General features: G+C 53.8%; 1 protein-coding gene across 3 annotated transcripts in view; it reads right to left on the reverse strand.

Annotated features, from left to right (window-relative positions):
* Window positions 1–26,733, reverse strand: part of STARD10 (StAR related lipid transfer domain containing 10) — a 52,172-nt gene that overhangs the window by 4,912 nt on the left and 20,527 nt on the right. Inside the window, exons 1-2 of one of the 3 annotated variants that reach the window (XM_081098711.1) lie at window positions 20,415–20,500; window positions 17,296–17,606 (exon numbers count right to left, since the gene is read on the reverse strand). In XM_081098711.1, the coding sequence (XP_080954837.1) occupies window positions 17,296–17,502 (207 nt within the window). In that variant the 5' untranslated portion in view covers window positions 17,503–17,606; window positions 20,415–20,500. Of the gene's footprint in view, window positions 1–17,295; window positions 17,607–17,975; window positions 18,106–20,414; window positions 20,501–26,733 lie in introns of those variants that run through there. The other 2 variants (XM_081098709.1, XM_081098710.1) reach the window with 2 other exon arrangements.

Below are 26,733 nucleotides of genomic sequence, written 5' to 3' on the forward strand. Positions count from 1 at the left end.
GCTGAATCAAAATGGCGAAGATAGCTGCCGGAAAACAAAAAAGCAGATGACAAAGTAGAATGCATGGTGTGCTCTCATTCGGGGTGGGGGGGACATGTGCACAGAAAAAGCTCAGGAAGCACAATCACTAAGGTGTTAGCAGTGGTGATCTCTGAATGATGAGAATATGGTAAGCTTTGGTTGTTATTGGTTGTGGTTTTTTTTTTTTGCTGTTTGTATTTCTAATTTTCTAAAATGTATAGTACTGCTTCCATAATAATGAAAAAAATTAAATAAAAAGTTTCCCCCACATGCCCGGCCAGTGTGGCTCAGTGGTTGAGGGTTGATCCATGCACCAGGAAGTCAGGATCCAATGCCTGGTCAGGTCACATGCCCCAGTTACCTGCCGATCCCCAGTGGGGGGCGTGCAGGAGGCAGCCGATCAAAGATTCTCTCTCATCATTGATGTTTGTTTTGTTTTTTTTTCTCTCTCTCTCCCTTCCTCTCTGTGGAATCAATTATATATATTATATATTTTAAAGTTCCCCCAGAGATATTGAGAGGTGCACTTACCACATGCCAGGTACTAGTCTAAGTGCTTTATACATACTACAGTATTTTATTCTCACAGCCACAGTCTGAGGTATTAGCCCCATTTCAGAATTAGGAAAACCGAAGTTCAAGGACAGACTCCAGCCTGCGGACTCATGTGACCCCGAACATGTCACTCTCCCTCTGTTTGCTTTCCTGCTTCAGGAGGGGGTATGACTAGATCCAATCATTTAACAACCCCCGGTTCCAGCCCCGCGTGGAGCTCACAAGAGTCAGAGATGAACCTGGGGCCTGTCCTTGAAAGGCTTCTTCCAGTTGAGAGAGGAGACCGACTTGAAAATAAGAAGGTGCCCTAAACTGCCCAGTGGGGGCACAGAGGAGGTCAGCTCTGTGATGTGGGTGAGGAGTCAGGCTCCATGGAGAAGCTCCGTCTGGAAGGTAGGTGTCTGCCAAGTGGCCTTGGGAGAAAGGACCGCCAGGGAACAGGCACCGAGGAGATGAGGGTGTGGCCTGTAGGAAGCTGAATGAGTTCCATTTGCTCCAGTTCCCAGGGTGTGGTACAGCCTAATACTTAAAAGGTCCTGGTTCCAGATCTCCCTGGAGAAATAGGTGGTTCGGGACTAGGTCAGAGTAAGTGTAGGTGAGCCTGGAACATCTTATTGCACACAGAAAAGGACCTACCACAGAATGCTAGGGAACTTGCCCAGAGAACACAGGAGCCAGTGCCATGAGCTTCCACTGGTTTGCTTTGGTTGACCAACTCATCAGTGTTTACCTGAAGCGTTCCCCAGTTTTAGCACTGAAATCCACATCCCAGAAAACCCCTCTGACCTGGGCAAACTAGGGCAGCTGGTCACCTACCACGGGCTAAAGCTGGGACAACCTGTGATTAATACAAATAATGAAAGTAACAAGTTCTATTCCACTGAGTAAAATAGGTATATACAGGTATGAATAAATAAATTGAATTTTAATAAGGGTATTTGCATAGTTTCAAAGTACCTTCCCATCAAATACTTATTACAAAGGGAAAATGAGTAACTCCATGGTAGAGAAGCCTGGCAGGTCCCACCTTAATCAAGCAATCAAAGTGAACATCATTAGTAATGGGACAATTTACAACTAAGTGCTGCCTGATAAGACAAAATTAAAAAAATACAGGCATGCCCTGGCTGGTGTTGCTCAGCTGGCTGGATGTCTTCCTATGCACCAAAGGTTGCTGGTTCAATTGCTGGTAGGGACACATGCCTGGGGTGTGGACTTTATCCCCAGGAGGGGGGAGAGCAAGAGGCAGCCAATCGATGTTTCTATCTGTCTATCCCTCTGCCTCCCCACTTCTTTCCAAAATCAATAAAAACATATTTTAAAAAAACCAAAGAATACAGGCACCACTTATGTGGTATTTCTGCCAAAGATGTATAACCTAAATCTAATCATTAGGAAAATCAGACAAAGCCAAAATGAGGAACTTTCACAAACTAACTAGCCTTTAAGTGTCAGGGTCATGAAAGTCAAGAAAAGACTCAAGAACTATATCAGACTGAAGGAGACTAATGAAACATGAGTGAGTGAACAACATGATGGGAGGGAGGGATGTGACAGTGAGAAAGGGGGTGGGAGGAGATGGCAGACACGAGATCGGCCATCACCAGGAACACCCAAACAGCCTTCTATTCAGCAGCCAGAGGGAGATCCAGGTGCTGCACCAGACATTCAACACACACACTCTCTTCAACCCAGATTCAGAGCTGGTGTCATGCCTGTGCTGCAAAATAGACACCTGAGGCTCAGCAGAGTAAGCACCCTGCCCAAATCAGGCAGCCAGAAAGCAGCCTGGCAGGGATTCAAAACAGAACCAGGTCTTGCTGTAGTCCTAGCCATCAAGGAGCACCGAAGTGTGGCTTCTGAAGAAACTAGAACTTCTCCAAATCCACGTGTGGAAGCTGGTTTGGCTTTGCAAGTCCTCAAATGTGTGTATAGACAGTGAGTGTATGGAGGGGCCATGATAACGGGATGATGCTCTGTAGGTTAGAGTCCAACCTGGGAATGCCTCTTCCCTCGGGCCAGCCTCAGTGCCCCAGGGCCTGGCTGCACCCACGGCTGGGTACACACTGGAAGGGGCTCACATTGCCCAGACCTTGCCCATTCTCCCTCAGCCTTTTGGATCAGGACTGTTGTGGCTTCAGAGCCAAAGGCCTCCCTCGAGACAGCAGGCGGTGGGCGGAGCACACAGAGCCCCAACACAGTGCAAACTCTGCATACCATTTCATCTTCCAGACACAGCTGGAAACTTCAAAGGCTTCCCAGCTCAGCAGACTCTTAGGGAAGAAGGCCATCAGCAGGGCCCGGTTGGGAGGAGGGCACTGGGAAGGTAAGAACCCTGGCTGTGGTGACCCTCCAGGTGAGAAAGCAGGTCTGGGTGGTGATCTGGAGAACAGAGAGCACCCATGGGCCTCATGGCCCATAGCACCCACAGCGACTGGCCTGGCTCCCAGCCCAGCTCTTTCCACCGCCCCCAGGAGGCAGCATGGCTTCGCCAAGACCGGTAAATTACATCTAGCAATGTTCTTGCCTGCAGGGCCAGGGGCCACATCAGCAAGGTGTAATACTAAGAGGCTTTGGGGGGGGGGGAAGGTGTCATTGGAGAATGCCTAGTGGGCGGGTCTGTGACTGGAGCCCATATTCATTGGGCCCTGGGCGAGTCAGTCACTTCAGTGAATATCTGGGAGCTCCCAGAACTGAAGGGAAGGAGCTAAACTGGGCTACAATGCCCTTAAATCCTGGTTACCACAGGGAGCCTGGCATGCAGCCATTTCACAGCTGAGAAACTGAGGCCCAGGGTAAATACAGACTTTGACCCCACCAGACCCCATGACAGGGAGAACTGGGATTGCCCAAAACTCCTGGGTCCAACCCCCCCCCCCCCCCCCAACACCCTGAGTTCCACAGAACCATGGTCAGAAAGGACTGGACAATTAGGAAAGCCATCAGGAAAGACTCCTGCAATCCCGGATTCCAATCCTCTCCTTGGGCACAAGATTTAACTCTCCTGAGTCTGTTTCCTCATATGAAAAACGGGGATACTGCCCTGGCCAGGTAGCTCGTTGGTTAGAGCATCATCCTGATATGCTAAGGTTGTGGTTTTGATCCCTGGTCAGGGCACATACAAGAATCAACCGATGAATGCATAAATAACTGGAATCAATGTTTTTTTTCTCTCTTTCTCAAAGCAATAAATTTTAAAAAGAAAAATGCAGATACTAATAGTACCTATGGAATGGAGATGCTGTGATTATATTCAATGAGGTAACGTATATAATATGCCTGGCACATAGCAAATACTCAAAAAACAGTAGCTGTTGTTACTCCCGCAGGCTTCCTCCAGCTGCCATTCACCCTTCCACAGGCCAGGACTAGGTCCATTTGCAAGTGCTTCCTCAGATTTTGTGCCCTGGGCACCGCTCTTACCTCACCCTGGCCCTGCCCTTTTGCCCATCCATTCGCCACTTTCTGGAGTCTGCTGTGTTCCAGGCCTGCAACTGGGCAGCAGGGACCCAGGGGCGACTCAGACCTGGGCCCTGCCCCAAAAGAGCCCCATCCAGTGGGTGGTAGGAAAGACAGGGACACAGAATCCCAGCAGAGAGTGAACAGTGTTGGGGCATGGGGAGTGAAAGTAAAGGAACTGTGGGAGCAGAGGGTGACGGAGCCCAAAAGGAGAGGAAGCCCAACTGCCACAAGGGGAGATGGGGCATTTCAGGCAGCCAGACCGGTGGGTTCAACGGCCTGGAGGCTTAACTAAATATGCACAGAGCAAGGCCCAGGGTCCAGACTGTGTCTCACTCCCCCCTTCTCCCTCCTACCCCTTGCCTGTGCTTCTCAGTCCTTCCCATTGCTCAGCAATTAGAGGAGGAATCTCCATGGAAGGAGGGAAGTGTTGGGGGTGGGGTGGGGGAGCTGGCAGGGGGGAGCAGCAGTGTCTCCCAGGACCCTTTTCCTGAGACAAGGGAAAAGAAATCAGGCCGCCTGCACAGAGCTGTGGTATGGCCTTGATGGCAAAGACCAGGGCAGTAACAAGCAAACTGAGACACAGACGGGTGAACCCAAGTTTGGCCCTCACCCCAAGACCTCACTCAGCAGGTCTCCGATATCCTTGCCCACAGGATTTGTGGGGCCCAAGAGATGATCTCTTTCACCACTACTCTTCAGATTACCTCTGGGGAAACTGAGGCCCACTTGGGTTCAATCCCTCAGGCGGTGCCGCCTTCTCACCATGTTGCATTCTAGTAGTTCTGTAAAGGGAATAACTGTTAAGCAAACAGCCCTTTCTCAATAGAACCACATTCAAATCAGAGGAATTACTCCTAGGCACTAAGTATCAAATCAGTCAGAGCCCCAAACAGTAGCCACCACCTCAATAACCATTATCATGTGCTCAAATCACTAATTTATTATCCCATGAAGGAGATAGCAGCACCCAGACCATGGACCCCCGGGGCTAAAATTTAGGTCAAACCAACTCTGCCAATAGTCAAGGACACCAAACTGCATCCTGTGCAGAAATGGACTCTTACCTTCCCAACCCCCGATTGGTATCATCATCCCCACTTAGAGATGCAGAAAGTGAGGCCTAGAGAGTTACAATGATTGACCCAGGCCACATGGCTCAACAGTGGTGAAGCAGAGGAACAGAGCCTGGGTGTGCCTGACCCCAAAGTGTCAGGACACTCTGCTACTTTCATCAAGGAAGCAGACTGGCCCAGCTAAACAAACATGCTGGAGACTGTCTTAGTTAATTGATGGCTAGTATGCAGCCTTCAATGGATTCAGAGGGCTTGCTGACCAGAGAGGCAAAGCTCAGAGGTTCTCCTCTGAATGAGGTCACTGACTGCACCCTCAGATCTCATGGACTCAAAGGCAGGGTCACACTTGCCCAAAACCCAGCACTGGGGCTCTGCACCCAGAAGCCCCCTCGGAGCACCTTTCGGTCCTGCATTGCCCTGCCAGACCCAGCCAGACCCCGCAGGCTTACAGCTGACTCGGCAGTTCCAGGGGCTGTCTGGGTCAGACAGGCCTCTGCCCTGGCCACAGCCTACCGGTGTGGCCTTGGCTTGGGCAAAGGACGTCAGCTCTGAGTCCCAGTATCTTCATCTGTCAAACAGGGTAATTCTCCCCCCAGAGTGGAACTGTGAGGATTATATGAGACTCGTACATAAAGCCCAGCAGCTTTCCCTGACTTCTCAGGCCCGACCCAGGGGAGCACCTTCCTGCTAGTCCCCAAAGGTCATGCAAGATATACAGGGACAAGGAACAACATTTAGAACAACAAAAATGCCCTCTGTCTCTCCACAGGTTAGATGGACGGGAGGGGCAGGTGGCCCTTACACCAGGACCCTACACGAATGCCCCCAGACACACACACCACCCTCAGACCGTAGCCAGAAGCTGCCCTCATGTCAGACCAGGCCCTCCTCCCAGGACCTGCTCACGCCCCAGCTTGCTGGCTTCAGGGTCCTCCCCTCTGCCCCGCCCAAAGCCCACAGGGCCAGTGTTGAGACAAGCTGGTAGAGCCCCTCTGCCCTTGCCTCTGGGTTTCCAGGGCCCCCAGAAGGGAGACCCCCTAAGATCTTCCTCCATGTTCCTCGAAATCCCAATAGCAGCACAAGTGTCAGGACGTTCTGACACAGGGGTCCAGGAAAGAGATCTGATTGGCCCTCCCAGGACCTCCCTTGGCCAGCTCCTTTTCTATTTTGTCTTCAAACTTCAGCCTGGCTGACCCCTGTCCTTAAATTCTTCAGGTTGGGCTGGGGCCTACCCTTCAGCCCCCAGTGCCTCCCTCCATCAGCACGCACTGCAGTGCATCGATTTGTCTGCAATGCTGTGGCCCCTCGTTCACCTTGGCATCCCCTGGGCCTGGCACAGCTTAGTAAAGGCCTGTTGCCAGAACAGCAGGATGGACGGGTGAGCCAACCAAGGGGCTGTGGGAGCTCCTCCTGGCTGGCAAATATTTTCAAAATCATAAAAATGTATCTTTCAACTTAGTTCCTGTTACTCAGGACCAGAAATTTATACTCAGGAAAAAAATACAAAGTAAGAAAAAAGTCCTGTTACAATATTCATGACTATATTATTGCATTTGTAATTAGCAAAATATATTGGAGAACAACCTGGACCACCACCAACAGCAGGACCGGGTTGGGTTAAGAATGACATCTCACCTTGATAATTACTGCCAGTTACGGAGGACTGTGGGCTCCCCCGGGCCAGGGGCAGGGGCTGAGCTGGCTCTGAACCCTCAAAACCCAGAACAGGCCTCAAAACCCAGAACAGACCTGGCAGGGAGCAGCTGCCGGAAATGTTTGTGAATTAATAATCCTGTAGCAATATGAGCTACTTCCACGGATGCAATGTTAAATGAACAAAGGAGGATATTAACTTCTACCAGTGCCATAGTCTAAACCAGCGATTTTCAGCCTTTTTCATCTCATGGCACAAATAACTAATTACTAAAATTCTGCAACAAATGTGTATTTTTTTGTTGATCTGACAAAAAAAAAAAAAAAAGGTATAATTTTTAGTCATTCGCACCGGAGGGCTATTGTTGTATTGGCTGTTGTCATATTTTTTATTTGACAATCTAAGGGAAAAGAGGTCGTGCCCCTGACTAAATAGTCATGTATTGCATGTTTTAAGAATTCCTGTGGCTCACCGGTTGGAAATCGCTGGTCTAAACGTAGCATAAATTATCTATACCTGTCAATGAGAGCTGGAAGGAACCAAAGAAAAGTTTTTTGTTTGTTTTTTTAAAGAAATCCTTATTCATCATTGCTAGGGATTTTTTTTTTTTAAATATATTTTATTGATTTTTTACAGAGAGGAAGGGAGAGAGACAGAGAGTTAGAAACATCGATGAGAGAGAAACATCGATCAGCTGCCTCCTGCACACTCCCCACTGGGGATATGCCCGCAACCCAGGTACATGCCCTTGACCGGAATCGAACCTGGGACCCCTCAGTCCACAGGCCGACGCTCCATCCACTGAGCCAAACCGGTTTCGGCCAAAGAAAAGTTTTACTCAGGAATTGAGGCGCTGGGGATAGACTTTTCATTTTGGGTTCTTGTGACTGTTGATATAATACAGTTTCTATAAGATATAGAAACTATATCTATTATTTTTCTAAGTTAAGAGTGTTGTCCAGAATCCCAAGGTTCTTGTTCCCTGGACATGGAAGCCGGGACTCAGCTGAGATGGGGTCTGAGGTTGCCCATGCTGGTGCTGAGTTACCTTGGAAATGCTCCAGCCGTGGCCGTGCTGGGAGTGGAGCCAGCGGGCACTCAGGGCCCTTCCACCCTTGCCTCGGGCTGCGGCATAGGAATGAGAACCTCGGGCAGTCAGGGAGGGACAGAGGGAAGCTGGGGACGAAGGTACAGGGAGGGGCACCTAAGTGGAGTCCTAATGGATGAACAGAAAGTAGATGGCACCCAGATGTAAGGATGGGGAAGAGGCTCCTGGTAGAGGTGCTGGTATGAGCCTGGGGACTGGAAACGGCCTGGAAGGGCTGAAGGAAGGAGAGGGCTCATGCAATTCCATGAGGTAACCTGAGTGAGCAGGATGGAGGCGGAGGAAATGGAGCTGTCCCTTGGGTACCTCAGCCTGGTCGTTCATTCATCCATTCAACAAATGTGAATGGTAGGCCAGCTCTGTGCCATGCTCTGTGCTAGGGATTTAGCAAATTCGTCTAACCCTATCCTCTCAGTTACCTAGCAGGGAAGATTATGTCCATTTGTAAATGGTGACTCAGAAAGGTGAAGTGAAGGAACTAACCTGGAACCCACTGTGACCCAAAGTCCACACCCAAGGCTGTTCCCCAAGAACCTGGCTCTGCTCTGTGGAGGACCCAAGGGCTGCCAGGTGGGCCAGCACCTGGCCAGGGGAGGACCGTCCCTAGGCATCCACACTAGGAGCTGTGGCTGTTGGCTCTGCCTGCAGCAAGGGGAGCTGGAGGGACACAGAGAGCACGTGGGGGTGGTGCGCCCAACACAGGGTCCCCCTCCCCCACCTTCAGGCTCAGTATTCCCACCTGCAAAATGACAGACGAATCCTGTGCTCTCTCTTCTGAAGAGAAGGGGTTCTAAAACCAGATACGCCCAACCCATCTTCTCCCAAAAGAGGGGCCCCCCTGAGAGTGTGGTGGAGAGTGGAGGTGCTGTGACGCCTCCCCTAGACAGAGCTCCGAGTCTGCTCAGGCAGACCACGCTGGGCCCTCTGCTGCTCTCCATCCAGGGCTGAATGACTCATGGCTGCTCGCCTCCTCCCTCCTCCCTCCCCCCAGTCTCCAGCAGCCTCTCTGGACCCCCACCCCCAGGCTCAGGAGCAGCAGGCCCCAGCTCTGCAGCCGCAGGAACATCCTGCTGACATCTCAGAAGCTGACCTCCTGGTCTGGAGCTCCCGCCACTCTGTTCCAGCCCTGGGGGAGATGGAGGAGCCAGACAGAGGAGGGGACGCTGAGAAGGAGAAGCAGAGTGTGGGTGGGCCTGGGAAAAGGGAGGGGGTGACGGGAGACCAGTGAGACCAAACAAGGCCAGGCCTGACACACAGACATCAAAACAAAGGCAAATTGGATAAACTCCCCCCTGGGCTTCAGGGACCACAGCGGCCTCCGATAAACTCCACGCTGCCTCTTCAACAGCCTCCTGGGCATCACCCCTGGGCAGCCCACACACCTGCATACGCACCACGTCCACCACTGTTGCCTCAATGCCCACTCTCCTCTGCTCCGCTCCTGTGCCTAGAACCAGGCAAGGTCTGGACTCATCCCTCACTGTCAACCCTGGGACTCCGCTCAGCCAGGACCTTCCCAACAGCCCCTCTTCACCAATCCCAGGCAGGCCTCACCACCTTTGCTTCGAGTACTGCAGCCACATCCTCAGCTCATGGTTCCCAGGACAAGCTGTCCCCTGAGCCAGGGAGCTTTCAGAAACCCAGAGCTAATGACAGCCCTGACCAGCTTGAGAGAGACTGCTGCCTCTCTCTCTGCCTTCAGCAAATCCTAACTCCAACATCCTCCTCACTCAGGCTCTGCCTCCACTCCTTTCTCACTCTCAGCCCATCCCTCTGCTTCCCTGAGGGACTCGCCAAGACCTTCTCAGCTTGGTGCCTGACTCCTGCTGGCCCCCCGGACACTGCCACCCGGCCCCCGCCCCCCCATGCTGCCAGCCCTGGCCTCCCTCAGCCTGGGTTCTCACAGAGGGCTGTCACTGTCTCCACCAGTCTCCCCCTAGGACTTGAGAGCAGGACCTGGGTCTGATCCATCTCTGGTCCCCAGCAGCAGCACAGTGGTTGACAGAGTAAGTGGGAGGCATGAGAAGTTTGTTGAATGAATAAATAATTGGGACAGGAAAAAAAAACTGAGGAAAGAGACAAGTAGCAACATTAAGGCAGGCTCAGTAACCATCTGAGACAGGAATAGGAAACACACCCTAAGGGGAGACTCTGAGACCTGGAGATAGGCCCAGAGGCCAGGCAGGAGGCTGGATGGAGGCAGAGAGGGAAAACCATGGCAGAGTCGGAGCTGAGCAGGGGGCAGGAGGCAGGAGGCGCCAGGAGACAGCTGAGGAGACATAATTGGATCAGAGACAACTCTGCTGCAGTGAGGGGGAGTGACTCACACACACAGAGTAACACCAGACACAGAAACATGCATACAGTTTCACCCTCAGAGGCACACACACAACCTTAAAGGCGCATCCACATGCATTCACCCACAATCCAGCTCCATGCAGAAGGCCCACACATAGAAGGCCAGACAACCCCAACATATTATCCTGTCCTCATAACACACAACCACCATCCGGTATCTTATTTACTTATTTGCTTGCTTCTATTTTGCTTATCTCCCCCTCAAGATATAAACCCATGACAACAGGGCCTAATCTGTTTTACCACTAAATTCCTGGACATAACACAAACCTTGGCATATAGGATGTGCTTAATAAATATGTGTCGAATGACTGAATATTGGAGACACACAAGGGAACACCATCCCCTCTGCCTGTGCCTTAAGAGTCATCACCTCCCTGGTCTAGTACCAGATCCCAGGCAATCTGAAAGGGTCCAAAGACAGAGAGGGGACTCCAGGAGATGGTAGAGGGGAACCTCGGGGAATCAGGGGAAGATGCAGGATGAGATTAAAAGGCCTGGACACTGCATGGGTACTCACTCCCCCTACTTCCCTGTTATGGGGGCAGGGGCTGGGGGTGCACATGTGCAGGCATTATTCACCTGCCCCAGGACATAAGGATTCTGGAGACATCAGAGGTAGCAAGTACCTGCCTCCAGGGAGCCCAGGCTGAGAGGCAGGGAGGCAACAGGCTATAGCCACAGAGAACTGCTCCAGCTGCCCTGTGCCACCTACCCCAGGCTCTCTTTAATGACAAGTAAGAGGAGCCTGCATTTGGCGTGGGACCCACCACTAAATTCTGGGCCTACTACTTTCTTCCACTGCCTGTGTTTCTGAAGCTCCAGGGGCCAGCCCAAGCATGCCAGAGGAGGTAAGGGCAGGCACCTCAAGCCTGACCCCTGGCCTGAGCATTTTTCCTCCCACCTGTTGCTGGAGCATGCTCATCTGCCCAGGTCAGGGGTCATGGCTCAATAGGGTTTCTATCCCTGTCTATCTCGGTGGCACCTGGCGCACAGGCCTGTGGCCACTGGTCCCTCAGGAACTGGCTAGTGCGACCCAGGGACGTCTCAGATCCCTGAAGAGTGCCAGGTGTGTGGGGTCATGGTGCCTGGGGCCTGGCTCCAGGTGGCCTAGCCAGGCGTGGGGACGCGGGGGAAGAAATAAAACCCATCTGTCTCCAGGACTCCTTCCTTTCTCTCATCTCCTGAAACTTTAAAGACTCTCGACTGGAAACTGAGCTGGGGCTCGGACTCGTTAAAGTTTAAAAGCCAGAGCCTGGGGAGCTGGGCGTGGAGGGCACAGAGCCAGCTTGGGAGCTGGGGGCTCTTTTAACCATAGGGACACACTAACTGGAGGCACCCACCCCACCCTACCCCACCCCACTCCCACTCACAAGGTTCCTTATCCTCAGGGCAGGCACCAAGGGGGCTGCACATCCACACCCCAACCTGAATAACACGCCACAATTTGCACATTGCAAAGGGTTATTCTGTAATCACCATGTCCCAGTCATTATCCATACAACTCCTTGCTCCATTCCTCACAGTCCCTCCTTTACTGCAGGCCTCAGTCCTTCAGTCCAGACAATATAGCAAAAGCCTCCTCCTGCCATCTGCATTATCTAAAACCCTTTCCTGGCACCTCAAGACCTCCAGGACCCACGTCCTAAGGCTTTTAGTCGAGCTCCTTAAACACCTCCAGCCCCCTGAGCTCCAAGCCCCACACTGAACACCTACAGTTCTCCTAATGCACTGCCCTGTTTCCTGCCCCAGGGCCTTTGCACAGCTGTTCTTCCCCAAGGACAGCTCTCAACACTATCAAACTTGTATGCCTCATTCTCTAACCAGTTCAAAAGGCATCACCTACGCATTCCTCCTCTGTGAAGCCTCCCGTGGCCTCCACAGCTGGTTCAGAGTCTCCCTCCGGGCCTCCACAGCTCCTGAAACAAGTGTCTGTCTCAGCACCCAACTGGGAGCTCCTTGAGTGCAGGGCTCAAGTTTAATTCCCTTCTCTGTCCCCAACCTCCAGCACAGGGCCAGGCAGAGAGGCTATCAGTGAACGACCACTAAATGTGTGGTGTGAGTGAATGAATCAAGTGCCTGAGACAGGCAGGGCAACACTACCATCCACATTTGACAGATGAGGAAGCTAAAGCCCAGGCAGGGACAGCAATGGCCACTCTGGACCCTATACTCTATCACCTACAGCCTCAGGCCAACCCAGGCACCTCCTCCAGGAAGCCTTCCCTAAAGCCTCCAGCCACTTCTGACCATTCCCTTCTCTGAGCACCCCCACCTGAAGGTTGGCAAGGCCGTAGTTATCTGCCCTTACTCTGTGTCCAGATCCCCTACCACCATGGCCTAAGACCAGCACAGCCTCTACAAACCACCTTCCCAGCAACTTCCTGTAGAAATGGGGAAATGGAGCCCCAGAGGGGACAAAGGCCCACCCTGCACCTGAACTCACCCAATCCAAAGCCCTAAAACCAATTAACTTCCACCCCTGCCACCACAGATAAGAAAACAGACTCTAAAAGGTGAAATGGCCCCCAAGGTCACATAGCAAGGACTGGCCTCTTGCCCAGCTGGACCCCCTCCAGGGTGCCCTCCCACAATGAAACAGCACAGCAAGACCCAAGTCAGCAGAGAGAGGTAAGTTATGAGTAGCCATGGGGTCCTGGAGACAGACGGGCCCAAGGGGGCAGAGAGATCCCAGCCTTAGAGGTCTCAGCCTTGAACCCAAGGACCTGTGTTCTAATCCTGCTTCTACCACTTCCTGTTTGGCCTTACACAAGTAAGTTCCTGCTCTGAGCCTCAGTTTCTACATCTGTTCGGACGGGCTTAGTAAGACTCATGCCACAGGACAGTTGTGAAGACACAGTGGGAAGAAAAACACCTGGCCCTGCCCTGCCCTGCCCCACCTTCCCCATGACCTTCTGAGTCCCTCAGACTGTTAGGAGTGAAAAGGGCCCTTGGAAATCCCTGAGATGATCCCCTCCCTGATCCCTCTTCAAAGGGGGAGAGAATGAGGTGCTGAGAGGGGACAGGCCTGAGCACTGGCTTGAGAGCTTGGAACCCAGGGAGGGGAGGTGGAGGGCTGCGGTGTGGAAGCAGGTGGACAGTGAGATAGGGCAGTGGGGGGCCACTGGAGCCTTCCCCAAAGGGAAAGGGGAGGAGCCATAGGGCAGGAAGTCAGAGAAAACAGGTCCCCACTGCCACCCCCAGCTTCCTGTGGCAAAAGAAACCTCAGGTTCTCAGAGACACTCCCCCAAGAGATCTCCCTGCCTTACTCCAGCCACCAAGCCCCTCAAGGCCCCTTCACAGTGGTCTGCCTGTGAACATCTGTCCCATGAGTAGGCAGGGGCCACCTGGAATTGTCAATCCTCCCTCCACCTGGGTCTGGGAGCCTCTGGGGACACGGGCCAGGCCTCCTCCTCTGCCTCTCACATGGCTAGCCAAGCACCAGGCTAGACACTCAGCAGCACTGAGAACCTAAGCACATGAGCATCCAGGGCAGGGCTGCGCAGGCCGTGTCATCTCCTGCTTTCTGTCGCCCGATCCTTATTCTGTTCCCATGGGCCCCAGCACAAGCACTGAGTCCAGAGGCTCTTGGAGCCAAGAGAGCTCCATGACACAGATAGAGAAGCAGCTCAGAGAGGGGCAGGACTGTGCCCACGACCACACACACAGAAGAGGGCACCATAGCCAGGGACACCCCTGCCTCTTGCCCAGCTGGCACTGCTTGAACGACTGACAGCTCTTCTGGGTTCCCATTCCTCACATCACATAGGCGTCACAGGGAAGCCTGGCCTCGACACTGAGCGGCCTGGGTTCCGGTTCCAAGCTGCCCTCTGCCTTGGACCAGGATGCATGTTCAGCATCTGCCTCTGGGACAGGACTTATCCTCTCAGGAGGCACTGTCTGCCTCCTCTCCAGTACCCAGAGCATTATAATGCAGGCCTGGGGCCAGGCTGGGCTGGAGGCCAGGAGGGAGGGAAAGGGGGGAGGTGGCCTCCAGCAGCCCCTTCCCTTTGTCCTGGCACCAAATGCTGGGCCCAGTGCCACAGTGGCTATCAGGGACCTCTGGACACAGAGGCGCGAGAAGATAAGTCAGGGGGAAGGGAAACGAGGCGGAGAAAATCAATCAGGTAGACAGATAGGCGGATCCGGATCCACACCCCGACCCTGTGATCACAAGCACAGGGCATGTCCAGGGGGCAGCTGGCCTTTCCTCAGGGGGCAGGCTCAGAAGGCTGGGGCAGGAGTGGGGGAGGGGGAGGTTCAACAAACACCTGTGCTTGAGTTCCTGCCTCCAGGAGTGACCCAATCATCTCTGGGACTCTGGCTTCAGCCCTGCTGTGCCCCTTAATAAGCCACGCCCCTTTCTGGCCTCAGCTTTCTCATGCATCAAAGGAGAATGGGATGATGAGAACACCGTGTCCTTCAAAGAGTGTTTTGAGTTTTTTTTTTATCTTTACCTGAGGATATGTTTTTATTGATTTTTACAGAGAGAGAGAAACATCGATGTGAAAGAGAAATATCCATTGGTTGCCTCCCATTCGCATCCTTACCGGGAATGAACCCGAAATCTAGGTATGTGTCCTGACCAGTACAGAACAATGCTCCAACCAACTGAACCACCAAGGCATCAAAGAGTTATTGATGGGGTCCAAGCCATAACACTGACCAAAATGTGAGCCCAAGTGGAGAGGGGCAGGGACTCTGGAGCCAGGCTGGCCTGGGTTCCACACAGCTGCCCTGTGACCTTAGGCAAGTAATATCACTGCTCTCAGCCTCAGTTTCTTTGTGTGTAGCATGGAGACAAGCCTACCACTGCCCAAGACTAGCCTGAGGGTAAGTTAGATGATGGAGGTAAATGCTTGGTTCAAAGCAGGGGCTCTTAGAAATGGTATTCCTGAAATTTGAGGGGTGAGCAGCTCAGAGGCCTCTGCCCATCTCCCAGAGCTTGTGCTGAGGGGACCAGGAGTGGGGTACAGGATGCCTATAATCAAGGCCCCAGACTTTCCCTGGGCCCCAGCTCTGCTCACCTACTATCCCCAACCTTCACTCCACTGGAGGGAGCAGACCCGGAGGGCAGCAATAGGGAGAAACATAAGACAGAGAGGGTGAGGCTGGGAGGCTAGAAATCTAGGTTCCAAGCTCCACTCGGTTAGCACTTGGCTGGGTGACCCTGGACTAGCCCCTGTCCCTCTCTGGGTCTCAGTGTCCTCATTAGCACCTCAGTGAGGGGGTGGGGGGGGAGAATATGAAATAGGAATTGCCAGGAGCCCTTTGGCACTTCCATTATCAGCTCAGTCTGAGAGGGAAGAAGGGGCAGGGTTCTGGCTGCCAGGGAGAGTGTATGCCCTAACCATAGCCCACAAGCCCATTTTTTCCAAGTCCCTTCCACTCCCAAGGAAGACTATCAGACAAGACAAGTCTGATGTGGCCACAAGAAGTCTGTTGTGGCAGTCTGGCCCCCAGACCCACCAACCCCAGTCCTGGACAGGGCTAGTTTATCCATTAACCAAGCCAGATGGAGGAGGCAGCTCCACCCTGTTGACAGAGGATGGGCGTACTAGCCTAGCCTCCGTTCAGATCTTTCCCTCCCTTCCTTCTGGAGGGCCAGCTCAGCGGGGAAACTACACTTTCCCACCCCACTGTGCAGCCATCCTTAAGCCTTTCCCAGGTCACAGTCAGGGAAACAAACTTGTTCTCACAACCTTCATTCAACTAACATCCCTGCTCTGTCTGTGTTGGGTGCAGGGGAACACCAAGCTTGGACATACCAGCTGCCCTTCCCTTCCCTGCACCTCAGGCTAGACACAGGTCAGGCCCCAGGGAAGCCCCCTAGCCCACTGTCCTCAGGTCTGGGCAGAGTCCCAGTGGGGGAGACACATGGAAACTCCGAGAGAAAACGAAAGTCAGATAGGCAGGATGCAGAGAGCGACAGAGGGCAGAAAGGGTGAGCCAGAAGGCCACATGGGAACAGATGGACGAAGCTGTACATGACTAAGACAAAGGGAAGCAGAAAGGTACATGGCCAGAGACGGAACGTCAGACATCTCTGGCTCTGTCTGGTGTGAGGCCAAGGTGCCTGAGCTAAGTCTGAGAGCAGGGCCTAGGCAAGGGGGGGCGGGGGGGGAGGGAGCGGGCCCTCTGAGTCCAGTGCCCTGATCCACCAACCCTTGCAACAGGAATCCACATCTGCACAGTTCCAGAAGGACAGCAGAAGGAGAAGGCAAGAGAAAGGGAAGGGAGGGGAAAGGGCACAGCCTACTGCCAGGAGCTCACCGAAGGGAGCCCTACCCCCTGGAAATGTGGCACTCACACAATGCCGGAGGCGCCAGGGGTAGCTACTGATGCTTCTAGGCCAGAGTCTTCACCAGCCTCTGCTCTATCTAGGCCCCCAACGGAGGTGAGCTCATGGGGTCCCACACCCTTAGCCTGCCCTGACAAGGCAGAGAAAGAAAAATCATGGGGCTATAATGAATGGAGTTGAGGGCTGTCAAGGGGTTGATGTGCTTCCCTTGGCCTCCTCCTCTCCCAACCCACCACCAGCCTGGCCCTGCGTAAGGCAGGGACATCCACGCCCTGCCTTCGAGATCTGCCAGCCACAATCCTGAGTCCCCGCAGCAGACTCAGGGAGCAGCCAGGGACAGAAGGGGGGAAGAGCAGGGCACCAGGCAGGAAGGGATCAGGTCCCTGCCACCCAAGTGTGCAGAGAGTGGGAAAGAGACCCGGCTCAGGCTGCGAGAACCAGGAATTAGGAAGAGAAGGGCTCAATCCCCCACCTTGAGTGACTCAAATCAGTTAGGAGGGGAAGGCTTGTGGGGGCAGAAGGGTCCCTGAGGGGAGACCACCTCCCTGGAGCAGGCAGGGGCATGCAGAAGAGTGAGCCAGAGTCACACACCTTCTCCAGGCCTCAGTTGGCCCATCTGTGTAATGGGGCTTGCAGGACAAACTGTGCCTCTACCTAGTTCCTGGCAAGAGACTGAAGTGCACAACCAGGTGGCAGGGGCTCTGCGGGAGCACCAGGAGACCCCTGTCCGAGGCGGTGAGGCTGCAGGTGCGGTGCCCAGCCCTACCTTGATCTTGTGCAGGGTCCGATCCATCTCCACAGCCTGCACCCAGACAGACACGCCGGCCTTGCTGTAGGTCAGGTTCCAGCCCGCCTCGGCCTCACACTCTGACCGGAAGCTGCGGAAGTCCTGGTCGTCGGGCACCTGGACGCTGTCGCGGCCCAGGACTGGCCGAGGCCCCTGGGGCTCTGTGGAGGCCGCAGACTTCTCCATGGAGAGGCCCGGGGCCCTGGTCCTCGTCTGGCTCTCCTGGGTCCTCCGCGGAGGCTCCGACAACGTCGACGCGGCTGCCGATGCTGACGCCACCTTCCCGGGACCTGCAAGACCGGTTTGGGGACCGGAGTCAGTGCGCTGGGGGCGCGGGTGGGGCTGTCCGGGGTCCTGGGCGGGTGCAGAGTTCGAGAGAGGCGGGGGCTGGCCCCCGGTGAGGTCCCCCGGCCTGGGGCGGTCACGGGGCATCCCCCAGGGGCGCCCCGGACCTCCCGGGGGCGGGGGGTGCGGGCTGCGCGCCGGGGGTGGGGGGCGCGCGCGAGCCCGAGGGGTCCCGGGGAGGCCGGGACCCGAAGTGAGGAGAGTCGGGCGGTGTCCGCGCAGAGCTGGCCGGACCCGCTCAACTCACTCGGGCGGCGGCGCCGGCGCGGGAAGAGCGCGGGGCGCGGGGCGGACGCCGCCGGGCCGCCGCTCACCTGTGCCCACTGCTCCGCCGGGGCCGCCGGGCCGGGGTGCGAGCGCCGCCGCCGCCGCCGCGCTGCCGCTGCCCCGGCGACCGGGCCGCGCGGGGGCTCCGAGGGGAAGGACAGTGGGTCCCGCGGCCGGGCCGCCCCGTGCCCCCGCCCCGCGCGCCCTGTCTCCCTCCCTCCGGGCAGGCTGGGGCGCGGGGGCACCGCTCGCCTGGGCTCGGTATTTTCCAGGCTGCGGAGGGACCGCGGACCGGCTCCCAGCCCCGCCCCGCCCCGCCCGCAGGGTCCTAGCGCCCGCCCCGCCCGCCGGGAAGGGACCTGGCCCGGGAGGGACCAGTCTCCAGGCAGCGCTCGGACCGGGCGGGGAGAGGCCCCGAGATGGCGTGGGCTCTGATTGGAGGGGCGAGGGGTTGCTAGAACAGTCCTTCTGGAAGTTAACTGTGAACCCCTCCTCCCCACCCCCTCCCACACTCACAGGTACGCACCTCTGCAACAACCTACTTACGCACAAACGACACCCCAGAGACCCGAAGATGGGCACACACACCCCACCACAATCAAGAGCAACTCAGAGTTGCCCGCAGCTTGCACCCCTGACCAACCACTAGCCGCAGGGTTCACAGGCTGGCCAGATTTGGGCAAAATCTCCACTCCCAGCTGGGAGCTGTAACAAGGCTCCCGCCCGACACCCCCCTCCCCCCTCCCCCAGCCCCAGACTCTGGCTCTTGTCCATCACCACCCACTCTGAGCACCCATGTGTGTGTCCACACATCTCCCATGGACTAGACCTGGCTCTCGAAAGCATCTGGCTCCACAGCACTGGAGCTCCCTGTCCCTCCCTAAGCAGAGCTGGCCAGGCTCCATGGCCGTGGGGAGACATGTCCACCAGCACCCCAGCCACCCCTTCCAGCCCCCAGGGGCTGCCACCTTCCCTCTGGGTCCTGGTGCCAGCTCTGCCTCCAGTTGCTCTGTGTGCACTGAGGCCAATAGTTCAGCTTCCCTGAGGCCAGGACAGTATGTGTGGCAGAGGGCCCAAGGCTGAACATTCACTGACCCCAGGGACTGGCCCTTGACCACAGAGCAGGAGGGAGGGCCCGTGGTGAGCTCCCCTGGGTGGGCAGCTAACAGGGTCCACAAGTGCCCACTACTTGCCCAGTGTCACACAGTGAGTACATGGGCACCCTGTCCAAACCCAGGTCTCAACCTCCTCGCATCCCAGGGTTCCTTTCTCTGCTCTGGCTTCCTATCCTCTCTGGGCCTTAGTTTCCTATCTGTAAAACGAGGGAATCAGAATGTATACCCTCCTAGCCTCACCATCCTAGAGCTCTGGGATGGAACAGCTTCTCCTAAAGTCACTAGAGAAAGATGAGGAATTGTCTCTGTGGGTTCACAAATATAGTCCTGACATGCTTAGGACTTTGAGATTTTAAAAATATATATTATTATTATGATTATTTAATCCTCACCTAAGGATATTCATATGCTGTCTCAAGCACCCCCAAGCAGCAGAGAAAAGGGTCCTGTCTGCTCGAGGGCAGAGGAGCGAACCCAGAAAGGCTGGGAGGGGGCAGGTCGGGGAGGAGTCTAGGACTCAGCCACCCCTGCTTCCCACAGTCTGGCAGTGAGGAATCTGGGTCTTACATGTGCCCCTCACACAGAGAGAAACTGATGCCCCTAGAGGCACAGGGACATTCCCAAATCACACAGCAAGTCAGAGCCCATATGGGGACCTCAGGTCTGTGAATGGGGCCCAGGGGTCATTTGGAGAAATTCACATCAGACTTTGCTTACTGGTCCCTGAAAGGCAGTGGAGCAGGGGCAGAGCCCTTGCCTGGAGTCACCCAAGACCTGGTCCCTAACATTTCCTTCATCTCCCCCACTGGGTTGAACTAATACCTTAGACTACTGTCATTTGGCCCCAGCCCCTCACTGTACAGACAGAGAAATAAGGCCCAGCCCAGCCAGGAGGGACAAAGTAGATATAAGAATCCTGGTCTCTACTATCCTATATAATAAACCCTAATGTGAAAAAAAACACACAAAAACCCTAATGTGCAAATCGACCGAATGGTGGAACAACCGGTTGCTATGACGCACACTGACCATCAGGGGGCAGACGCTCAACGCAGGAGCTTCCCCCTGGTGGTCAGTGCGCTCCCACAGGGAAAGCGCTGTTCCCAGTCTGCGAGAGGGTGCAAGCCGGGCTGAGGGACTGCCCCACCGGGCCTCTAGTCAACAATAAAAAGATATATTAAAAAATAATAATCTTGGTCTCCCAGCTCTTAACCCAAGACTCTGTTCCTGTCCCCCATTACATGACACCCCTTTCACTACCCTGGGGGTGACCTTGGCACAGTCCCCACTCCCTCTCTGCCTCAAGATTCAGCCCCCACCCTGGGCCCCAACCCAGTCTTGACTTGCTCCTGGGTACCCCCTCCTACTCACCATCTAGTCAGACATATGGATGGCTGCCTGGATCTCCCTCTGGGACATGAGGAGAAGGCCCCCCCTGACTCCTCCCCACCCTCACCACCTCCTCAGGGTAACTGGGCCTGCCAGTTTGGGTGGAGAAATTTTCCAGGTTGCCTAGGGCAACAAGGCAGTATTCTGGGGGCACTGTTCTAGAAGATTGTGCAATGACCTGTGTGATGTCACCAGGAAGTAGCAGAGTAGAGAGGTGGTTCCAGAGGCCTCTCTGAAAGGCCCAGGGCAGAGTACTCTAAGGCCCCCAGGGCTGGCTTGGCCTTGAGGAGGACATGTCCTTTACAATCTGGTGGCCACAGGCTCTGCATCCAGTCCCTTCTGGAGCCGGATCTAAGTGTTTGCCCAGGGCGGGCCTCCTACCCCTGCTGGGCCTCCCTCAGCAAACAGCCCACAGCCCTAACGCTGCCTTGAGGGAGCACTGCTAGAGCCTGAGAGAGTCACAGAGAGATAGTCAGTTACCCACATCCTCACTCCTGGTGACTCTGTCACAGCCACAGACCATCTCTGATGTCCTGTCACAGTCCCCCACAGCCACACACCATCTCAGGCTTGCTTAGGCATGCTCGGTTACCCAGAGCACTCAAGTAGATCATCAGATAAAGCATCGGACACCTAGTGAAATTTGGTTTTCAGATAAGCAAAGAATCATTTTTAATATAAGTATGTCCCGAATATTTGCTAAATCAGGCAGTCTGATGCCTGAGGTACTGCCACGCCGACATCACAAAGCCTTGAAGTGCTGCACAGTTGCTCACCAGTCCCCTCAGCGGCTGCCTCCTGCATGCCCCTTCTACTCCCTTAGGGTGGAAACTGTTCTGAGTCAGGGTGCTGAGGGCCAGCCTTGTGGATAGAAAAAAAAAAAAGCGGGGGGGGGGGGGGGCTAGCCTGTTTGGCTCAGTGGATAGAGTGTTGGCCTGTGGACTGAAGGGTCCCGGGTTCGATTCCAGTCAAGGGCACAAGCCCAGGTTGCAGGCTCGATTGCCAGTAGTGGGCGTGCAAGAGGCAGCCAATCAATAATTCCCTTTCATTATTGATGTTTCTATCTCTCTCTCCCTCCCCTCTTCCTTCCTCTCTGAAATCAATTTTAAAAAGGCGGGGAGCGGGGTGCTATGGAAAGTAACCTCACCGGGTGATCTGATCATAAATTCCTAACTGGGCAGGTCATGGTGGGTAGTCATGCCCAGGCCTATAACTTCTTTAGTGAAAGGTTCTAAGCAAGCCCTGTCCATTGTTCTTGTGCATCTAGGTTAACACACCGCTGAAATGCCAGAAGTAATCCCCTCTGAGGGGGTATTAACCCTCAAGAGAGCACATAATTAACTGTCCTGCAATCCTATCCCCACCTTGCTTTCTCCCATCTTCACATAATCTGCCTTACTTCCCTCCTTCATTTCAAAGGCACAAAAGAAACTGCAAAACTGTCCTCCTCCAGATCTGAGATCTTGCTTTCCGGCAATCGTCATCAGTTTTGGCTCAAATAAACTCATAAAAATTCCCTATAGGTTTGGACATTTCTTACATTGACACGTGGGAAGGTCCCAGCTCCTTCAGCAGGGCTCTCAGAGGAACTTCTCCCTCAGGAACAATAATGGCCTATGGGCTTTGGAGGTGGACCCCCACCCCTCCTACTATCCAAAGGGTGATCCTAAATGCTCCCCCAAGACCCTCTACTCCCTCAGGGTGGAAACTGTCCTGAGTCAGGGTGCTGAGGGCCAGCCTTGAGATTAAAAAATAAGAAACCATAAGAAGGAAGTTGTGTGGGCTGCCAGAAAAGGGGCCTGCTCTGTCCCAGGGCTGCAGTCCTGGCCCTGGTAGAAGGGCCAGGCAACCTCATCCTTCTGAGGGGAGGGCCTGGAGTCAGGCAGGTGGGTCAGGGACATGTGACAGGAAACGCTATGGCTTTCAGAAGGTTGCATTGACACAGCAATCGAAGTGGGATCCTGCAGGTATCGGTACCCAATAAACAGCAGCAGCAGGGAGACCCAGCGGGAAGGGGTGTGAGGGTCCATCTGGGCCTGAGGACCTCCCAAAGCGGGAGTCTCCATGGTTCTGCTCTGGGCCTTGCCCAACGTAGGCCTGTTTTTCTGTCAAATGGTGATGCTCAAGATGCCTCCCCACTGGGCTGAGGCAGGTGGGAGGTCTCTTTAATTGTAAAGTCCTGCACGGTGGTGGCGGGGTTATTAGATTCCTCCGTCCCCCTAAGCCAGTGATGGTGAACCTTTTGAGCTCGGCGTGTCAGCATTTGGAAAAACCCTAATTTAACTCTGGCGCCGTGTCACATATAGAAATTTTTTGATATTTGCAACCATAGTAAAACAAAGACTTATATTTTTGGTATTTATTTTATATATTTAAATGCCATTTAACAAAGAAAAATCAACCAAAAAACATGAGTTCCCGTGTCACCTCTGACACACGTGTCATAGGTTCGCCATCACTGCCCTAGGCCCAGGTTGCCTGGGCAGTAGGACCCTGCAGGCCCAGAGGGCAGCTCCCAGGGCTCTAGCATTAGGGACTGGAGGGCAGGGGGTGGGGGGAGGATGAGACAGATGTGGGGAAATCCCTTCTCAATAGTCTAGCATAATGGCTAAGAGCTTGGCCAGGGAGCCAAACTGTCTGGGTAGAGCCTCATATTGTGTGACCTAGAACAATTTACTGAATCTCTCTGTGTCTCAGTTTCCCCATTTCTAAAATGGGTAGACTAGTGTGGATTTACTTCATTGCAACGGGGATGAAGTGAGTTCATGCACATGGAGTGTTCAGCACCATGACTGGCACACAACGAGTGCTCCATAAATACCACAGCTGTTACCGGCTCTTTTCTTTTTTAAATGTGTTTTCTTTTTAAAAAATATTTATTGACTTGAGAGAGAGAGAGACATCGATTTGTTGTCGCACTTATTTATGCGTTCATTAGTTGATTCTTTTGTAAAAAATATATATTTTTATTGATTTCAGAGAGGAAGGGGGGGGGAGAGAGAGAGAGAGAGAGAGAGAGAGAGAGAGAGAGAGGGAGCGAGAGAGAGAAACATCTCATATGATCGGCTGCCTCCTGCACGCCCCATGCTAGGGATCGAACCCACAACCCGGGCTTGTGCCCTTGACCAGAGCCAGACCTGGGACCCTTCAGTCCGCAGGCCAACACTCTATCTACTGAGCCAAACCGGCCAGGGCTCATGAGTGGATTCTTGTATGTACCCTTCCCATTGGTCAAACCTGAAACCTTTGCACGTCAGAACTTTGCTCTAACCAACTAAGCTACCCGGCCAGAGCCTGCTATCAGCTCTGGTCTCCGGAGCCCCCTCATTCCTGTCTGGCATTGTCGTTGGGTTGTGCCACCATATTAGTAATTTTAAACTTCCATTAATTTTCGTGTATTCTCCCCAACATATCCTCTGACATAAGCAGGTTGAACTTGTCAAGAGAAGACAGTAATTCCAAGGAGGCTAGCTAAGCCTGCCACCAGGAACCAGATAAGAAACCCAAGGACCACAACTAAGAAACCGGTTTGCTCCAGAAAGACCCAAGATGGATTCTGAAACCCCTTTCCAAAGGACCCTTTGAGGAAATTTCACTAGTATACTAAAAAAATCACACCCAACGGGTAGATTTAACATTAAAATGAGACGTGGTGTATGGCTAGGCATGTTCCAAGCATGTTTGGGGACAGCACATGCTCCCTTCGAAATCTGGGAACTCCATTTTCTCAGAAATCTCTGCCCCTGAGACTTCCTAACTCCCCCTCAAACCCTTTAAGACTTTCCTAAGTCCCCAGAATCAGGAAGAAGGCATCTTTAGAGCACAAGATCATCCTTCTCCATTCCTGGGCCAAAGAATAAAGTTTCTGATCTGCTTTACTGAACACAGTTTTGTTCTACTGGCGTGATCAACAATGGACAGAATGATCCTGATTTCAAGTCCTTGACCCACAGGGATTGGTGACAACATCTGTGTCCAAGGCCTGGCCTCTTTCCTATGTCTTTGATGCTCGACCTGAAGGCAGTGCCTCCCTCTTCTCCTGAGCTGGAGGAAACTAAACAGCCTGGGCTCACCGTGGCCAGTGTGGCTCAGTTGGTTGGGCATAGTCCTGTGCCCTGAAAGGTTGCCAGAGTGATTGGTCAGGGCACATGCCCGGGTTTCAGACTCAATCCCCAGTAGGGGGCATGCAGGAGGCAGCTGATCAACGATTCTCTCTTATCAGTGATGTTTTTCTCCCTTCCTCTCTCTGAAATCAATAAAAAAAATATTTAAAAAAATAAAATAAAAACAAGCCCTAACCGGTTTGGCTCAGTGGATAGAGCTTCGGCCTGTGGACTGAAAGGCCCCAGGTTCAATTCCGGTCAAGGGCATGTACCTTGGTTGCAGGCACATCCCCAGTAGGGGGTGTGCAGGAGGCAGCTGATCAATGTTTCTCTCTCATCGATGTTTCTAGCTCTCTATCTCTCTCCCTATATTTTAAAAAATAAAATAAAAACATAACAGCCTTGGTTCACCTGGAGCCTGGGGATTGAACAAAAAGCAGAGGAGGGCACTATGACATGTTGTCCCCCTCCCTTACCCCCAATTCCAGACAGTTGTCAAAGGCCTGAGTCCCCTTTAAGAATTCTACACTCAGTGGCTCCTTGCATCTCCAGAGCACCCTCCTCAATGTCTGACAACTGGTTGCTAGGACAGCAGCAGGACACAGGGACACAGGGAGCTTGGCCATGACCAGGCAGTGGGCTAGACAGGAGTGAACTGTCCATACTCCAGACGCAGTGGTTCTCAACCTTCCTAATGCCGCGACCCTTTAATACAGTTCCTCATGTTGTGGTGACCCCCAATTTCATTGCTACAAATTGAACATAATTAAAGCATAGTGATTAATCACAAAACAATATGTAATTATATATGTGTTTTCCGATGGTCTTAGGCGACCCCTGTGAAAGGGTCGTTCGACCCCCAAAGGGGTCTCGACCCACAGGTTGAGAACCGCTGCTCCAGAGGCTGGTTCACAGCTGGTGTGAGCAAGGCTCCATAGGGGCTCTGAGAGTGAGGCTAAAAGCTCTGCCCTAGGTCAGGGTTCATTCTGAGGCAAAACCCACGCCTGGAATGGGCCGAAGCCAGGCTCCACGTTATAGGGCACGCATTGGAAACCTCAGAGCTGGTGTATGAAGAATATGCAGATTATGACCTGTTGAATGAGGGAACACAAGCCACCCACACTGGCATCAGAGCTCCCACTTTGGAGAAGTGAAAACCCAGGGGCCCTTTTGATTGAAGGCCCAGTTTCAATACATTAACACAAAGGAAGTAGTCACAAGATTTATTACTTGCAGATCCCAGAAGTGAGGGAGCACCATGAGGGGGAGGGAGGAAGCGCAGTTCTCTGTCCCAGGTCACAAGAGAGCAAGAGATGAAGAACCGGATAGCAAGAAGCACCCATTATCTATGAGGTGGTCGGAGCAAAGGCACTAATTTTTTCACAGGCTCAACTCTGAGTGGTCATTTAAAAATGTGCCTGGGAAAAGCAAGGCAGGGACTTGTGGCAGGATCCTAAGCTCCAGGCCCTTATTTAAACGTCCAGACTCTGGGTGTGAGCAGGGTTGACATCCTGTGAAATGCCTAGGAGGCAACACAAAATGACTGTTTTTCTCCTCCCAAGGCACTGATGTGCAGGCACCGCCTGCCAACCACTGCCCCCTGCCCTGAGGCTCTGGGTCAGCAGCATCTCCACAGGGTTCCCCAGGGGAGGCTGCCTCCTTCAGCACCTTCTAAATTTAGGGCTTGGGCTCTGTGACTCATTCTTGAATCTGCTTTGCTCCCTCCTCCAGGATTGTGCTCCCACGGTATTTCCAACCTCTGCTGCCTCAGACTGATTAATAAGGCCCTACAAATCCTGCAGCAGCCACCACACCCCAGTCCACGCCCCCATCCCTCAGGTCAGCACTGGGCTTCTCTCTGACCATGTCTGTCTGCCTCCCCTTACCTTTCCAAACACTCCCCTCCACCCTGCCGCTCCCCAACCAGAACCTACCCAGGGGGCCATATGGGGGGGGGGGGGGAGAGCTGACTCCAAGCAGGACTGTGGTGGCAGTGGGGAAGGAGAGAGGGAGCCAAGACCTGCCCCTCCAAGTTAGTTGCCAGGTAGAGTCTCATTCCCACCTGGAGGCTCTTGGTGAGTTCCTGGCTACTCTAGGTTTCTCTTTCCTCCTCCATAAATAAGGGGTTTGAACCGCAGTTGAAATGAGGACTGAGCCAGATCTCCACCTTCAAACAGGGCAGGGGCAGGATATCTGAC

Source organism: Myotis nattereri (assembly GCF_964212035.1).
Source record: "Myotis nattereri genome assembly, chromosome: 9".
NCBI lineage: Eukaryota > Metazoa > Chordata > Mammalia > Chiroptera > Vespertilionidae > Myotis > Myotis nattereri.